Source organism: Ambystoma mexicanum, chromosome 3p (assembly GCF_040938575.1).
Source record: "Ambystoma mexicanum isolate Mex_15411 chromosome 3p, UKY_AmexF1_1, whole genome shotgun sequence".
Lineage (NCBI taxonomy): Eukaryota > Metazoa > Chordata > Amphibia > Caudata > Ambystomatidae > Ambystoma > Ambystoma mexicanum.
In genome coordinates, this window is record NC_090925.1 from 618,120,474 (window position 1) to 618,138,958 (window position 18,485).

Here is an 18,485-nt window from a genome sequence, read left to right on the forward strand (position 1 = left end):
ATTTACTTATTTTTTGCATCAAAAATAGCTTGTTCATTTTTCTCACTAATATTTTCGATCAAATTCAGAAACTATTCTGAGTTGCTTTTTTCACATACAGGCTCTGATTTGAAAAGGACTTGTTTAATCTCTTAGGTGAGGTGCAAACCAAGGAGCCGCTTTCTTATGACCGTTATAATTCGACACTCGAAGGGGCATGATTTTCCATAGCTCATGAAAGAATTCCAGTAAATGGCATACTGAATATGACCCGCAGTCTAAGATCCTGTATAAGACCAGTTCTTCGGCCTATTCAGCCGCTATTTCAGAGGCAAAGAAATCCTACTTTGCCCAGAAAATTGAAACCTCTGTGTGAGGCCAAGGCCCTTTTTGCAGTAGTTAAATCCTTACTTCCACAGCAACTTGTACACCCATTGTCAAGCCAACCCAGGAGTTGTGCGAATCGTTATCTCAATTTTTCATTAGAAAGATTGAGATTATTTGTACAAATATTTTGTTTAATACTTTGCCATCTGCCATTACATCTATTTCCAGCAACAGCTCCCTTTACCCTGATATGGACACCACACGACCTGGCTTGTCTTTCTTCCCTCTCTTCTCTGAAGATTCGGTTCTTAAGGCCATTCAGCAGATTAAATGTAGTGGCCCCTCCGATGTGGTGCATTTAAGAGTCCCCAAGGAGATTTCACCTGACATCCTAACGGTGATCACGGGTGCTGTCAATGGCTCCTGTCAATAGGGATTTATACCACCAGAGTTAAAGGCTGCTACAGTAATCCCTCTTCTAAAAAACCTTTGCTAGACTTGCCATCTAATTTTTGGCATAGCTCTCTTCTACCTGCTCTTATGAAACTTTTAGAATCACTGGTTTCTCCTCTCTTGTCCTCTTTTCTTGAACTATCTGATTGTCTTGACCCAGCCCAGTCGGTTTTCGGCCAGGCAGGGGAACGCAGAATGTCCTGGTACCCATCCAGGACGACACGGCCAGGCTCGTGGATGCAGGAGGTGCCGGAGCCCTGATATTATTGGACCTATCAGCAGCTTTCGGCACGATGGATCATCCTACCCTGCTATCCCGCCTGGCCCAAGTATGTTTATCTGGTCAAGTACTAGCCTGGTACTCCTCTTTTCTGGTTGATAGATCTCAATCTCTTCTGCTTTCTCCTATTTCTTCTAATTCTTGTAACCTTAGTTGCAGTGTTAATCAAGGTTCCACTTTGTCCCCTATTCTCTTCAACATTTACATCTGGGCTTTAGTGTGCCTAATCCGCTCCCTCAGCGGTGTCAGATGCTATTCGTATGCTGACGACAACCAGATCCTAATCTGTTTATATCTTGATCGGGACAGGGTGTCGTCCAGTCTTCATCAGTGTCTGACGGCCTTCAGGGAGTGGATGGGCCTAAATTGGCTGAAGTTAAATCGGGACAAAATGGAGGCGCTGGTGGTGGGTTCTCCTCCTGATCCCTCAATTTGGATTGAGTCGTTTTGGCCTTCTTCTTTGGGTTCTCTTCCTATCCCCACGGCAAAGGTTAAGAATCTGGGAGTAATCATGACTCCCACCCTGTCCATGGATGCTCAGGTATCATCTGCCTGTCAGACTGGGTCTTCGACCTGAAAATCCTGAAAATGTACTCCAGATGATACCTCGCCTGCACCTACTGGTCGTGGCTGCGACGATATCTAGTCGGTTGGACTATTGCAATTCTCTTTATCTTGCACAACCTAGGTTCCTAGGGTCTAGGGTCCTGGTCCTCCGACTATAACTCCTTCAGAATTTTGCAGCGCGGGTGGTGACAGGGTCACCTTACGGTGCCCATATTTCTCCAGTTTTGCACCGTGCACTGTTTGCATTGGCTGCCGGTTGCCCAACGTATCGAATTCAAGGCACTCTGTATTGTGCATCGTACTCTTCACGATCAGGGGGCAGAGAATCTCTGTGTTAAATGTTCACGCTATCTCCCAAAGGGATCTCTGAGGTTTGAGTCGGCTGGCCTGCTCTGTGCGCCACCTTTTTGCCGTTCTCGGATTGGGCGTTGTGCCTTTTTCTACTGCTGCGGCACAGCTATTGAACAAGCTGCCCATGACATTGAAAAAAACATCTAACCATTTGGCCTTTAGGAAGGCCCTTTGAACCCATCTCTTTTAACTTTAGTGGCTGATGGTTGATGGCTACGCTCCCAGGTTTGTTTTTTTCCTCTCCAGCACCATGATGCTTTCGGGTGACCATGCGCTATATAAGAAATCTTAACATAACCTAACATAACATTTGTCTGGGATGTGTAGAGCATTGTTGACTACTTGGATGGTGGCTGCCTCTGTCCTGCCTGTAGTGTAGAAGCCAGACTGGTAATCCCATGGGAGACCAGTTTGGGTGACTGTCTCATGGAGTTGGAGGAAGACTGTGCTTAATGGTTTTCCCAGTGAAGGGTAGATATATGATGGGTCAGCTGTTGGCATGGTCGTCTGAATGAAGAGTCTGTTTATTCAGTAATGAGAGCATCTAGCTGTGAAGATGTCTTGCGTGAGGGACGCGTTGGTGATGAGGTGGAGTGGTGTGGGTGTTTCTCTTGAGATGAATGTTGCTATCAAAGAAGGGAAGGTGCCATCTCTGTAGAGCATGGCTGGTCATTATGTGGCCCTCCATATGGTTTGCACTTCTATTGCAAAGATCCCCACCCAGCATCATCTGTGAAGGGCCATGCGAGCAGTGGCCCAGAACAGTTGGAGGACCTCATAATGGGTTGCCATGCTGCTGAGTATGGCTTTTTGAGTTTTGCCAGAATAATTACCAGGTGGCACCATTTAAGGAGGTCGCATGTGATGATGGGATGACGGGCAATGGTGTGTTTGTTACTGTCACTGGGCCGCCCAATGGCGGTGATCTACGTCTAATGAATTTGATGGTTTATAGTTCTGTTGATGCGGGTATAGTGGTCCAGTAGGGGTGTTTATAGAGTGATGGGGGCCTTGAAGATTGCTGTCTTGTTGGATGCCTGTACTAATGCAGCTCCATGGAATTGGGGGCCTGGCGTTTCAGCCGATCGCAGTTCATTGTGTTCTTGTGAATGGCTGGCATCCGCCCATGGACCTCTCCCCTAGTAGCCTCAGTTTTTGGTTTCCAAATCCTGGGCCTGAAGAGTGAGCGGGCATAATTCACTGACTTCTGGGGAGCCGGAGATTTTACAGAAAGATAGTGAACTATGTAACTAATGTGAAACCTAATAACCAGAACGTCTCAATCGTGAAACCTGAACACAAATTTAGAGGACTTTTAGATCATCAGTTGAAGAACTTTTTGAAGTGTGCAGAAGCCACTTTTTTGTCAATCAACTCTTATCATTTGAGGGTTGGCCAAGCCCAGACTGTCTCTCTTCCATTATTAATACCGCATCATCGGGCAGCTTCGAATGCAGTCTCTCCGGGTACAAATGTTTCTTTCAAGTTTATTACTAACACGAGATGTTTTTTAAAAAAAATTTTATGAAGGTCTACAGTGATTATTTTAAAGCTTACAGAGACCGCTGTGTAAGTGTATTATGTTGGATACTTTAAAATGACAGAGATGAGATTGTATTCATTGCCCAACACAAGTCTCTTTTCTATGTTTATTGTCTGAGGCATAATGATGCAATAGTGACGCCCTGAAGAAGCAACTTACCTTCTGAAACATGCTACCCCTAAATGAAGACACTTCTTCATTGAAAATTGGTTCAGTCCCACTCAGCGTAACTGTGCTCTGTCTCAATAAAAGGCTCTTCCTTCTGGTAAGTAGATACTGCCCCTAGGAAAGTGAGGTGATTTCAAAAGCAGGTTGCGGCCGAGAAGGAATATAGTGTATTGAAGTGTGTTAGGTTTAGCTTTTGCTGCACCTTTAAGCGGAAACTATTGCATTGCAGTACAGCTAAGAGGCAAAGGACATGGGTGGAGTGACACACAGCCTGTGGGTGTTGTTTGGTTATTAACCCACCACAGACTATGCTACTCCCTATGACCATTACCATCCACTACAATCCCCCTCTCCACCTAAAACACATCCTTTTGGGAACTCTTTGAGCTAGCTATGTCAAGCAGAAACATCAAACTTTAGCATGCATGTGTTATTTATAAGCAGTCTTCTGAGAATTAATGGCTTGCGCTGTTGGTGTAATAAAAATGTCTTAACCATGCGTGCCTTCAACCACTTCATTTATCTGTTCTTTACACAATTGTCATGTTAAAAACAAGCATTGACTAAGCCAACTTTTTTGACTTGTGTACATGCATTAGAAACACATTTGCCAGGCACTGCTATCATATGGTCAAGTAGCGGTTGGCAATTGCATATACCGTGCCTACAGTAAATCAAAAACTGTTGGCAGAGCTGGCCCGAGGTCTGTGGCCCGCTCTCTTGGATACCCCGCAGCTACCTGCTGCTGTGATTATAAGACGTAATGAGGGCTGGGCTGCTTCCAGCCACAGGCTTTTCTTTGTGCCTGCTTTAGCGAGGCTGTGCTGTCAGTTCCCAACCCCAGGGAGACAAATACTGCTCGCCCAGCAGTCCATCAGACTCGTGTGGTCTGAGAGTTGGGGCTTATCACCCTCCTGGTTTAAATTAATAGTCCATTGAAGAACCTGGAGAAGGGGGTTGAAAGGGACATTTTATACTGAAAGCACATACAGAAAAACGAGTTGCCGCCCAAATTTGTCTTCTTGGATGAGAATTAAAATGTGCTGACAAAACGAGTTGTGTCTCGATAGTACTCATATGTCCCCATTTGATGTGTTAAATAAATGTGTTTGTTTTGTTTGGGAGAATGTCACATTTTACTTGCGTAATATAAGGCATACCTTTGTCAAATGATGCAAAATGTTACCATTTCACGTTATCTTTTCTTATGATTAAGTCTTGAAAGACAGCCTACAACCCATTTTTTGGAATTGCATTCTGGTATTTGTAGTCAAGATGGGGTGAAAATAACGCAACATTTGTACTCTATTTGTTTAACATGCTTCTATAAGGATTCCAACATTGCTGGAGTACTTTATTTATGATGTGTGTACTTTTCAAGTATGATTCATAAAACAGAGTATTGTTAAAAGCCAAACGTCTGGTGAGGAGGGCAAAGGGGTCAGAGGGTAAATTTGTTGTGCTGATTTACCAGGTCTATGAGCGTGGGAAGAGAGGTTGCTGGGCTGAATGTTCTAGCTGGCCCTGTGCTGATTTTCAGGGTACAAGTTGAGAGTACATGTGTGTTGACTGCGTCTGCCCACTTTTTTCCCAGTGCAGACTCCATTCCCCCTTTGGTATTTTTGAGCCCAGCATGCAAAAATGCTTGTTTGCTCAAGTTTCCATCCAGCAGGATTTGAACCGACAAAACCATGTGAAAGTGTCTTCAAAGCCCACATCTTGTATTGGTATTTTGCTTACCATAGAATAGTTCAATATAGATGTTTGGGTTAAAAGGTGCACACCTTTTTTTACTTTGCCAGCAGTGTTCTATGAAAAGATCATCTAGCTGGGTTTTTTTTTTCTTCCGGGTGTTGACAATTCATTTTGTGAAAGACAATGCTCCTTTCTATTTTGAACATGGTCGGACTGGGACAAGAAATAGGCCCGGTCACCCAATAAAAGTGGCCCACCCCTCGTCTCAAAAAAGTGGCCCAACCCTCACCTCACGAACCTTGACCTCTGATGACGTCACCAGAAGTGATATCATTTGACCCCACCACAAAGTGACATCCAGGGAAGCGATGAAACGGGGCCTTTCACCCCTTGACAAAACAGGAAGTGGCATCAAATAGCATTGTTCCTAAGTACACTACGAAAAATATGGTTATGATTTCACTAATGTGATATACATTTCATACAAGAATGGATCACCATATGTATCATTAATATCAGTGTGTATAGATTCATATTGTCAAATTACTGTGAATGCAAGCAGACGCCTAAGGCCAAACGATAATATGTTATTGTACAGCACTTATGCTTAAGCTCTTATTTATAGAACAAATATGCATACAATATCACCCAACCTGTGTTGGTACTCATTTATCGACGTAAGAAAGATTAAAGGCTTTTTGAAAAAAACAAAAAAAAAATAGAAAAAAAAATTCCATTTTTTTTCCTCCAAACTGGCCCAGGAGTGGCCAGAAACCGGCCCCAACACCTCGGGGACGATTTCGGGGGGCCAATCCGACCCTGATTTTGAATTTTCTTCTATTAGCAAATGCCAGTTGAATTAAATGTGCGCATTTCACTGTTCAGTCCCCGTGCATATGCTAATGGTCCTCCACACTTTTTTCTGGACTTGAGCCCTAGTGATGGCATTTGAAGACCTGCGGAATTGCTCACTCTGACTGCCTCCGTACCTTTCCAGTTAATAGGCATAGCTACGATTGCACTATCCTGCAGCAAAAGCACTTTGCCCGTTCTGGCACAGGGCCAATCCCTCCCCTTACATCCTTGGAACATGCAGTCACATGAGGTATGTTTTGATTACTTGCCAGTGATCTTCATTACTCTTTGTTCTGCTCGGCCTCATCACAGTACTTTTTCTTGAGGTACCCATCTGTACAAGATGTCCAGATCACTCGTCCGACTACTCCAAAATAAGCCTAACATCCGGTATTGCTACAACCGTAATATTAACAATTAAAATTCCGTTATTTGATCCCCATGGATATTAATGACTGTTTTTGTGACATCATGTTCTGCGTTGCGAATAAAGGTGCCCCGCACATCTTTTGCCGTCCAGGGCTCCGCAAACCCTGGCTGTTGGCTTTGCCAATGCTTTTGTGTCTAGCGGGCAGGAGGGCTATTTCAGGCGGCGTCTACTTAGCAGCACGTGGCTGCCCCATCGCAGGCAGCTGATACAGACTGCTGCCTTCAAGGCGTTACATGAACGAGCGCAGAGGCAAAGCAGAGTGAATTAGGTTTCCGTTATCTGCGCTGTGCTCGCGTGCGCCATTTGTAAGCTGGTTGAGCTCACCCCTCTCTCTGGAACACCCGATGTGTCCCACCCACCTCTCCTGGGCAGAGAGGAGACACTGCCCATGGCATATCTCCTATCTACAACAAGGGCCACTTGGAAGCACTTAAATGCATTCCCGCCTTATCACGAGGGGTGGTTTGTAAAAAGCACACCACTTAACGCTGGAAAGCCGGCGCTTATAGGCTGCTTATCGCAGGAGGCCTCGGTGGCATCGTAGTCCCGTGAACGGCTTTCGAAGATTTTGGATGTTCCCCAGAGTCTAATAAGTAAATGCGCAATTAGCACGCCCTTAACGATACTACGTGTTTTGGACCAACTCGTGTTTTTGATGGTGTGCGCGCGCTGGGGCTGTTTTTGTTTTCCTCGTGAAGAATGATTAACTTTAATTAAATAAATAAAAATTAAGACACAGATGTGGGCCATTGTTGTCAGAGAGGTGGAGAGTTGATTTGAAATGGTGCATTTCTGCTTGAGCAGGTCTGTAGCCTGTAGAACCCCCCCTCTTTTCGGAGAGTTGCCGCAAGACTATCCACTGTAAGCAAGAATTTAGCCCACCATAATAGAGATTTTTTTTATTTGCAACAGTACTTTTAAATATATCCCAATTTCCTGCCTTCGTTTCGCTTGTTAGAATAGACCGGTGTCCCTCAAACAGTTACCGCAAAATTCCACCAGATGGCAGCATCTTCTGCTTTGAGAATGCGCCAGTACCACAGTTAGCACTGAGCCGAAGTGAAGAACATCTCAAATTGCCCACAATGCACCAGGAAGTCCTCCAAGATTGCATATCCAGAGAGTTTGGACCCGATTCATGGGATTTTTTGCACGGTTCAAAGTGCCTTTGCACTGCTGAAAAGTGCCTTTGCACTGCCAACTTGGCTCTACTCTTTCTGGAAATAAATGTGGCCTGTGTGACAGGTTCGTCTGAAAGGTAAATGTGAACTTTGTTTGTGACGCGTATTTACTTCAGTTTCAATTTTTTTCTCCAAACGCAAGATCCAGCGCTTTCATTTTAAAGTGCATTCTTCTTTTTTCATCCCTCGCACGTGGCTTCTCTTTTACGTTCTTAACTGCAAGGCCTGCACAGTTTGCACCGTAAATGTCACACAATAAATGAAGCTTATTTAAAAAAATGTTCTAGTGTTCCGAACACATGAAAATATTCAAGGTCATATTTTATTTTACCGACAGACCCAGGGTTTCTGGAAACGGTCACATTGTTCCCGGCATGTGCACGCGCCTAGCGTAACATGAGGAATGTTTCCATTGTTGGCTGGGAGCAGACTTTGGCCCTCCTGCTTTCCAGGGCTTTTGTTGAAAAAACTGCGCAAAGTCTGTTGTGGTGCGGAGCACTGTTTGGGGCCCGATTCGTGGATTTTTTTTTTTGCACGGTTCAAAGTTGGTTTGCACTACTGAAAAGTGACTTTGCACTGCCGACACAAACCCTGATTCATGGAACTATGCAAAGTGTATTTTCGCAGTGCAAAGTCATTTTTGCAGTACAAAATAACTTTGCACGGCAAAAATACACTTTGGACATTTCCATGAATCGGGGTTTGTGTCGTCAGTGCAAAGTCACTTTTTAGCAGTGAAAAGGCACTTTGTACCGTGCAAAAAATTCCATGAATCGGGCCCTTGGTCTGCCGGCTAGTGAAGGGCTGGCATCCGTCCGCATGGCCGCATATCGCACACACTTATTCTCTGCAGTGGCCCAGACTCTAAAAAATTGAGCAAAAGCTGACATTAATAGCATCTTAACATTCCTCGCTGTGCTTTCGGGCACAACCGAAGCGATAAAGCACATTCCAGAACCTTCTGATTCACTCCAGACACACGGTTCAGTGACATTGCCAAACCTACGGAGGCCTCGGTTTGGGAAGCTCTCTGAAGTCCCTTCAGTTGTGTTTGCTCAGGCTCCAGACTGGGGCCGAGCCGCTGGCACTGGATGCAGAGTCTCGGGCCCGGCTCTTACCATTCCAGGCCCTTCGGAGTGTCTTCCGATGTGACTGCATCCCTGACACTTGCCTCACAAACTCCTTATCTTAGCTCTACGCCATCGGCAGGGATAACATTTGGTGGCATTCTGGTGGAATAATGATGTGGTAAATTGTCTCCTTTGCAAATTTAGGGATCAAATAATTGTCTAAAGTTGTCCATTGGGGCATTGGCTCAGCCATATACATACACAGGTTTCGAAATAGCGGGATGAGCGATTTAGCTCCGGCTTCTAGCCTGGGAGAGCCTAGTTAGCTTGAAACCCCCAGCAGCTACTTCTGGCTCTTACCGCAAACTGCTGCTTTCCAAACATGTAAATGTGACATTAACTTTGAGTATTTGAGAATAAAGAAGAATTAGAGCACATCTAATATACATTTAAACACAATGTTGCCTACAACATGGTGTAGCTCCTGCCTACTGGGTGATGCCCAACACCCGGGAGCTGGTTTTAGCTCCTGCTCATCGAATCTAAATTTCGAACCCTGCATACAGGCATGTCCTGCCCTAATGTCAACTACCTTAAGAGATGGCATGCGCAGACATACACTTTGGATAGGACACGAGCAACACAAACAGCCAAGGAAAAAAGTAGTACCCCAAACGTATTGGGTCACTTTAAAATAGATGTTCAGACTACACAAAAACCCTCCGAAACGTGGGACACCCTGAGCAGTGCTTGTCATTGGCCGAGGCATGGTTGGTTTAGGGTGACGGCAACTGACTGTTTTGTCACTGAATTTGAAGGTTTCTTTTTGAGGGCAGGTTACCTTTTAATTTCCATTTAACCATTACTCTTAACTGAATATATGTAAACACATAAATATCCTGTTTCCCATTCACATGGCATTTGTCCAGGTATATTTCTTTTTTTGTTTTGTTTACAATAAACTTTTGTAATCTAATCAGTCATTAGGCAACATGTCCCACATTCTACGCACCGTCTTATTTATGCAGTGGACACACCAATACAGTAAGTGCTTCTTTTATTCGGTGAAAATTTTCTCTGATTACATTCGACTCAAATGCATTGAAAATCAAAGTTAAAAACTATGATCTGAAGTGTGGAAACCTGGGGAGAAACGCAGAAGAATCCCATTTGGAGTTGCCTTCTAAAGCCGGTAAGGACTGGCATGAAAAATATGGGAGGGGTTGCTTAATGAATTACTGTCATGGGGTCTTCTGGGTTTAGAAAGGGATTCCAACTTGGCACACTTGGCCCTCTTCCTCATAGTAGAAGGCAAGTAAGAAATCCACGGGTGCAGACCTGGTACCCCATCACCAGAGTTAGGGAGGACAGAGTGTGTGAAACTCCCAGAAATACAGCGTGAGTACGGGCACAGCCGAGGATCCACCAGGAAATTAATCAAGACTGGGTCCGCGGCTCAGTCCCAAACAGGTATCCCTGCTTGTAGCACTCTGTACCCCCTCTGCCGCCAGGGCTTAGCAGTAGCACTCTGTACCCCCTCTGCCGCCAGGGTTTAGCAGTAGCACTCTGTACCCCCTCTGCCGCCAGGGCTTAGCTGTAGCACTCTGTACCCCTCTGTCGCCAGGGCTTAGCAGTAGCACTTTGTACCCGCTCTGCCGCCAGGGCTTAGCAGTAGCACTCTGTACCCCTCTCTCCCGCCAGGTCTTAGCAGGAGTGCCCTTGGTAGGCTGTCCCTCTAATTGTATCCATATTACTGTACTCGGTTATTGTATCCCCTTGTATCGAGCACCGTTGCATTATAGCTAGGCTTGCGCTATATAAAACACAGCACAAACATACATACAAACAAACAACTCGTACTTGGATCCCCTCAGCATTTTCCGGAGAAGTATGCTAATAAAATCCTGACTTAAAATTCCTAGTTATAAAAATGTGATTCCTGCAATTGATTTTCTTCTCTTTTTATGGTTTCTTTTCCCCCTCCCTACCATTTTTGTTTTTTAAAAGTTTTTTCCTGTGGTGTGTTCTAAAAGAAAAATGGGTACTGCACAATTGGAACCCATGCAGGAACGATGCAACCTCAGGCCGTGCCGCTATGCAAGATACCAAATATAGAACCGTGCCTGCTCTGTTACCCCCGCCCGAGACTGCCAACCCCTCCTCCACCTCCCAAGCACGAAATATGTCCTTTGAGTGGTGGTATCGGGCTCGCTGAAGTGGTCACTCGAGAGACCCCAGACCGCCGTCGCACATCAGAGCGGGCCTTATCATTGCGGTTGGCCGTCCATTAGGAAGTAAACTGGTGCCGTCATTTCGATGACGACTGGAGGCTTTCTACAGGGCAAACTGAAGTCATTCCCATCCGAGGGGGGCTGTCCCACCCTTGGCTATCACCATGGTATTAGCTCATGCCGTTACCTTTTTTGGTAAGGTTTGATCCCTCCCCATTCCATCATTTTCAGTTGCTCACCGCTTCTTTTTCTTGAGCAGCTAACGTTGCTCAGTCGTTGTTACTTTAGATGCAGGGCCCGTGCAAGCGCCAGGTAAACTAGGCTACGACTAGGGCTTCAATCATCAGGGGCCACCAAGCAGAGTGTTTCATCTCTGCTGTTGCGAAGTAGAAAATAGAATTTGTGTCTATTGAGCGATTAAGTACTGCTAGAAGCTTTCTGGCAAATCGGGGCGTCCTCCTGTAAACCACAGTGCTCCGATGAACAGTTTCCCCTAAGGCAATCCACTTAGCAGTGGGGGCAAGCCTATATATATCCTGTTGGATTGTAGTGTCATAGGGTCTGGCTAGAAAGTGAAATCATGGAGGCATGACCGGGAGGCGTCATGCTTTGATATAATAAGGTCGCAACCAGGTCATTCCAGAGGCACTGTTGCTTCCACCTGGAGGCGTTTGGGGCCAGGGCATGGGCCTGCCAAAGTGGGCAGCTCACAGGTAGTAGCATTGGAGGTAAGGAAACAGGGGGGCGATGGGACGCATCCAGGTCTAGCAAAAGGGAACTGGTAATAGCATTGCATACACACTCTCAGAATGTGGCAGAGAGCTGTGCTTGCAGCACATTTGCCATAGCTGTTGCTCTTAGCATTAACAAGCCTAAGGAAATATGCAGCACGTTTTTAACAAATGGATAAAATGGCTACCTCGACACTGATTTATTTCAGAATCCACTCTCAAGATTCAACATATGTGTTCATGTTATGTTAGAACATCCATATAAAGAGTGAACTTGATTTTTGGCACTCAACCTACTTGCGTGATGCAAAGACAAATAGCTGGGTCAGTTTTCCAGTTTGAGCATGGCTGCAATGTTTTGCATATAGCTGGGTCGGTTCACCAGTTTGAGCATGGCTGTAATGTTTTGCATTTAGCTGGGTCAGTTCACCAGTTTGAGCATGGCTGCATTGTTTTGCATATAGCTGGGTCGGTTGACCAGTTTGAGCATGGCTGCAGTGTTTTGCATATAGCTGGGTCGGTTCACCAGTTTGAGCATGGCTGCAGTGTTTTGCATATAGCTGGATCGGTTCACCAGTTTGAGCATGGCTGCAGTGTTTTCAATATAGCTGGATCAGTTCACCAGTTTGAGCATGGCTGCAGTGTTTTGCATATAGCTGGGTCGGTTCACCAGTTTGAGCATGGCTGCAGTGTTTTGCATATAGCTGGGTCGGTTCACCAGTTTGAGCATGGCTGCAGTGTTTTGCATTTAGCTGGGTCAGTTCACCAGTTTGAGCATGGCTGCAGTGTTTTGCATTTAGCTGGGTCAGTTTTCCAGTTTGAGCATGTCTGTAATGTTTTGCATTTAGCTGGGTCGGTTCACCAGTTTGAGCATGGCTGCAGTGTTTGCATTTAGTTGGGTCAGTTCAACAGTTTGAGCATGACTGCAGTGTTTTGCATATAGCTGGGTCAGTTCACCAGTTTGAGCATGGCTGCAATGTTTTGCATATAGCTGGTTCAGTTTTCAGTTTGAGCATGGCTGCAATGCTTTGCATATAGCTTGGCCAGTTTCCAGTTTGAGCATGGCTGTAATGTTTTGCATTTAGCTGGGTCAGTTCACCAGTTTGAGCATGGCTGCAGTGTTTTGCATATAGCTGGATCCGTTCACCAGTTTGAGCATGGCTGCAGTGTTTTGCATATAACTGGATCGGTTCACCAGTTTGAGCATGGCTGCAGTGTTTTGCATATAGCTGGGTCGGTTCACCAGTTTGAGCATGGCTGCAGTGTTTTGCATTTAGCTGGGTCAGTTTTCCAGTTTGAGCATGGCTGTAATGTTTTGCATTTAGTTGGATCAGTTCACCAGTTTGAGCATTACTGCAGTGTTTTGCATATAGCTGGGTCAGTTCACCAGTTTGATCATGGCTGCAATGTTTTGCTTTTAGCTGGGTCAGTTTTCGAGTTTGAGCATGGCCGTAATGTTTTGCATTTAGTTGGGTCAGTTCACCATTTTGAGCATGACTGCAATGTTTTGCATATAGCTGGGTCAGTTTTCAGTTTGAGCATGGCTGCAGTGCTTTGCATATAGCTGGGTCAGTTTTCAGTTTGAGCATGGCTGCAGTGCTTTGCATATAGCTTGGCCAGTTTCCAGTTTGAGCATGGCTGCAGTGTTTTGGAAAGGCAGCTGTGTTAGCTATGTACATGAAATAGCTGGACCCCTTTTCTGTGCTGCCTCTGCAAGCCATGTTGAACAGCACCTCACAAATGGTTTGGAGGGTCATTGCAGCAAAGCTATCAAACAGGGGGGTCTTCTGCCCCAAATAAGGGTTCACCAAAGAGCAGGGCTTGAGCCACCACTAAGCGAATGGGATGACCGTGAATATGGGGGACTCTGGCAGCACTTTGGCCTGCAGGGCACCATGCGGCTAAGGCCTGGTGGTGCTCATGCAGCGCCGCTGTGCCCTGTGGCCCGTGCCCCGCCCCCTTTGTGACTGCATAAGCCGGGGGCAGTCTGCTATTGGCTAGGAGACACCCAAGGCACATCTGGGGCTGGAGATTTGCTGGAGACATGGCGATGCCCGCAGCTCCTTTCAACATGTAGCCATGCTAGCGAGATCATGTGCACGCGCAGGCCCACTCGCAGTCGCCATCCCGCCCGCTCTGTTCCCACCACTCGCTCATCCGGAAGCAAGAGGAAAGATTGAGGGTTATGGAATCGGCTTTAATGCGAGCAAGGAGCTTCCCTGACTTTACTGTGCGCTTCTGAGAAGTGCTCCTTTCCCCTTACGGAGCCTGGTCTCCTGGGGCAGAGCAGATTGTGGGAGAGGCGAATTAGGGAGTAGCTCATTGGGCAAATGGGAAAGCCAGGAGCCTGCACCCTTGCTGTACCTGTTCCTCACAAAAGAAACGTGTACTGATCACGTCCATGCAGTGTCAATTTGCTCTCTTGAGATGACGTCGGTATGAGTACCTTTTAAAGCTTGCAATGAATGGTCATGTCCATGCTATTCCTGTGACCCTTGCTGTTCAATGTGACTCTATGCTATGGAAGCTTGCACTTGCCCTTGCTGTCCAATGTGACTCTATGCTATGGAGCTTGCACTCGCCCTGCCCTTGCTATCCAATGTGACTCTATGCTATGAAAGCTTGCATTCACCCTGCCCTTGCTGTCCAATGTGACTCTATACTATGGAAGCTTGCACTTGCTCTTCCTGTGCTGTCCAATGTGACTCTATGCTATGGAAGCTTGTACTTGCCCTGCCTGTCCAATTTGACTCTATGCTATGGAAGCTTGCGCTTGCACTGCCTGCGCCGTCCAATGTGACTCTATGCTATGGAAGCTTGCCCTTGCCCTGCCTGCGCCGTCCAATGTGACTCTATGCTATGGAAGCTTGCCCTTGCCCTGCCTGCGCTGTCCAATGTGACTCTATGCTATGGAAGCTTGCACTTGCCCTGCCTGCGCCGTCCAATGTGACTCTATGCTATGGAAGCTTGCACTTGCCCTGCCTGCGCTGTAAGCATAGCTCCTTGCGAGGGCAACATGCTCTGGCCTTTCCCTTGCTCCCCCGCCATTCCCGTGTGAGTGACGCTTGTAATGGCTCCTCCCATGCTGTACACGTACCTTTGCATGTGGAAAGCTTCCACTGGGCCCGTGCAAACTGCACTTGTGTGCCACCCTTTACCCCTAGGTGAGAGAAGCATGCACTGGCCCTGCTGTGCTGCTTTTATGAAAGGTTGTACTTTCCCTGCCGATGCTGTGTTGGCACCTGTTTGTCAGCGACGCCCTGCCCTGTCCATGCTATACCTGTTTGTAAGGAAAGCGTGCACCAACTGGCCCCATGCCATGTCGGCACCTGTCTGTCAGGCAGCTTGCACTTACCACGTCCATGATTTACCTGTACCTCTTTGGTAGGGAAGAGGAGGTGCATATATAAAACATGTTTGCTCTACGCGTCCACCCTGTCTGTCTGTGAGCAAAGCTTGACTGGGACCTGGGGTCGCCAAATATTGTAGTGAAAGCTACTGAAAATGTTTTTTTCATTTATTCCATCTTGATCTATGTTTAAACGCAAAGAAGGATTTCTTGGAGTATCACAAGGTGATGTGCGAAGTCTTTTTGTTACAGTTCATTATTGTAAAGAAGCAGAAAGTCACTAGTGCCAAAGCTTGCACTGGCCCCGCCCAGGCTGCAGCCATGTGACTTGTGAAGCTACTCTGTGCTGCATATGCTCATGGAGGTCCTGTGCACATGTTATGTGAGGGCGAATTTAGAATGTACAGTAGTTAGAGTAATACAGTATTTTAGAATAGCCGACACCTGTTCACTTGCCTGCAGAAATTCCATGGTATGTACACATTGTCTCCATTTGTACCAGTTATCAAATGACTGCTATAGCCTTGATGAAGAGCACTGCTCGAAACACGTGTCAGCTATTCTGAAATAATATTCTGTTCATTTTTTGTATTCTCTATCACTTGACATAGGTGCAGCTATTGCAATAAACACAACTCTTGTGCTTTTGTACGATGTGTTGATTAGATAAATGATCAGTGAGAGGCGCAATTTTGGAACTGATTGTTTGTTTTTTGTTCTTATATTTTTGGTTGATGTCAGGGAAGCGTAGGCTCTGGGGTTTATTCCCAGAGCCGTTTTTTTAGGTCCTGTGCATGTTGTGTTTGCAAGGTAAGCTTATACTGTTGCTGCTGTCCATGGTGTGCTGGGGTGTGTCTGCATGTGTGGGGGTGGGGGCGTGGGGGGTGTTTGTTGCTGCATTTGTGAGGGCAGCTTGCGTTGCTTCTGCCCATGTGTTACCCGCTCATTGTTTCTGAAGCTTTCCGAGATGCCTCTTTGTGGGTGAGGGGAGAGAGAAAGAGAAAGAGAGAGAGAGAGAGAGAGAGAGAGAGAGAGAGAGAGAGAGATGTCACGAATAAGGATTGTATCCATGCACCATTCGATGGGCTGAACATATAGGTGATGAGGATGTTCAGATCCTTTCAGGGTTTCAAGATGAAATACCGTGCCGTCTTGATTGGGTGTTTATCAAATGATGCTTAATGCACTGTGGTGCAGTTCAATGACGTTTCCTACTTTTGTTTCCTCTTCTACAGAGAGCATGTTTGCAGAGACAATGACTTCAGCCCGGCTCAGCACGGCGCGCCTCAGCACCTGCCTTCCGCAGAGCAATCACGACTCGGCCAACTTCAGCAACAATGAGTTGGAGAACAACCAGGTTGTGGCCAAAATCGCCAACCTGAACTTGAGCAGGGTACCGGGGCATCCGATAGACAATCATGTGATACAGTGCTGCCCCAACCGCCGAGCCAGGGCCCCAGGGGTGCCCGCTTTCCTTGACACTGACCTTCACTTTCACCACACCCGAGGGCCAGACATTACCCTCTCTCAGGACCGACTGGTGGCCTGCACAGACTGGCAGGAGAGCACTAGGACCCTGGTGTTCTCCGAGCGGCCCATGCACATTGGTGAAGCCTTCTTTGTGGAGGTGGGACATCTGGGCCTGCCTTACTTTGGGTCTCTTGTCTTTGGCATCACCTCCTGTGACCCTAGCACCTTACGGACCAATGAACTCCCGGCCGACCCTGAATGTCTGTTGGACCGAAAGGAGTACTGGGTGGTTTACCGTGGCTTCCCGACCTTCAGCAATGGCGACGTCTTGAGCTTTTCAATTTTGCCAAATGGGGAGGTACACCACGGCGTGAACGGAAACAATCGGGGGATGCTGATGTGTGTGGACACATCTCAACCTCTCTGGCTCTTCTTCTCCATGCACGGGGTCATCAAACAACTGAAGATACTAGGTGGGTATCTACAAACAGTGTTGTGCTTTGTGTTTTTGTTCTGTCTCGCCTAATGAACGAGTGATTATCTTTAACGAGGGGGGACATTTCAAGTTGCAAGCTACTAGCCAGGCATAAAAAGTCACCCAACCTCTCAATTTTCCACATGCACCCAGCACACCATTTATTACTTGCCAAGTGTCAATCATCACTAGTCAATGGCTAGTGGCAAGTGCACATTTTGAGGCCTGATCTCTAAAAATCATTGGAATTGTGTGATAATGCAGTGATAGGACAGGTCCATGTATGGAACATGTAGCAATTACCTCCTATAGAAGCTGAAGACCTGAGGTGGGCTTGAGTCTCACAAAGTTCTTTCTGCTTCTAAAATCCCCAGACCCAACTAATCATCAGTTGCTCCCCTTTTCTCTACAATGGATGCTGCTCTGATCCGGAGGACCCTGTGCCACTCTTAAATTCATCTTCTCATCAGTAGAGTTTAGGATCGCAGAGGCGGCCATGGAAGACGATATTTGTTTGTAACCAAACCCGGATGACGGTGGGGTTTGTTGCATTTTCCTGTTGTTGGCCCATGGCAACACAGACTCTGGTGTAGTCCAGCAGTGGCTGTTTACTATCCTACTATATTTAGGCTTTGGAGCCTGCAGGCAGTGTTTGGTGGCCAAGTGGTGTGTTGTCTGACTCCTCAAAGACTGTTGAGTCTGCTGGAGTTCCTTCCATCTTTGGCCTTCTTCAGGGGATTGGTTAATAAATCTAGGCTGTGGGAGCGGGAGCGCATATTCATTGTAGCTGAGAATCCCATCTGGTTGTGTTTTCTCTTTAGGGGTTTAGGTGGTTTATGTTAGGTACAATCTCGGAGTATGTTGTGTTGGTTCTGACGCTGCTTCTGGGTTGCTGCTTACAGAGGAATTGATAGTGGACATCCATGTCCCCAGAATAACAGAAGCTAGGTGCAGTGTTGGATTTTGTGGGGATTATATGTGCAACAGCGCTATGATGCTTCTGGGTGAAAGGGTAAAATCTTTGTTGACCTTCCAAACCACCACTAGTTTATGGGTCAGCATGTTGATTGCCTGCTGGTCATTTCAGAGGCGTTGCTTGCCATTTCTGCAGCCAGGGTGCCCATATTAGCTAGCATTGGTGCATAGGTGGTTCTTGCTCCTAGCCTCCTTATTGACCCTTGCTCTCGTTCTGTCGGCCTGTCTATCCGGGTTTTGCTTCAGACCGAAGGCCCTCATTTCCAGAGACCCTGAACTTTGCCCATGTGTCCCTGGACGTTGTCCACCAGGCCTTTTTATATTGCGAACAATTTCACTCCAGGAGAACACCATA

At 46.5% G+C, this 18,485-nt stretch overlaps 1 protein-coding gene across 1 annotated transcript in view; it reads left to right on the plus strand.

Moving 5' to 3' along the window:
* NEURL1B (neuralized E3 ubiquitin protein ligase 1B) overlaps nt 1-18,485 on the plus strand; it is a 129,589-nt gene that overhangs the window by 85,373 nt on the left and 25,731 nt on the right. The window contains exon 3 of the mRNA XM_069651377.1: nt 16,446-17,153. Coding sequence (XP_069507478.1) covers nt 16,446-17,153 — 708 coding nt within the window. The remainder of the gene's footprint in view (nt 1-16,445; nt 17,154-18,485) is intronic.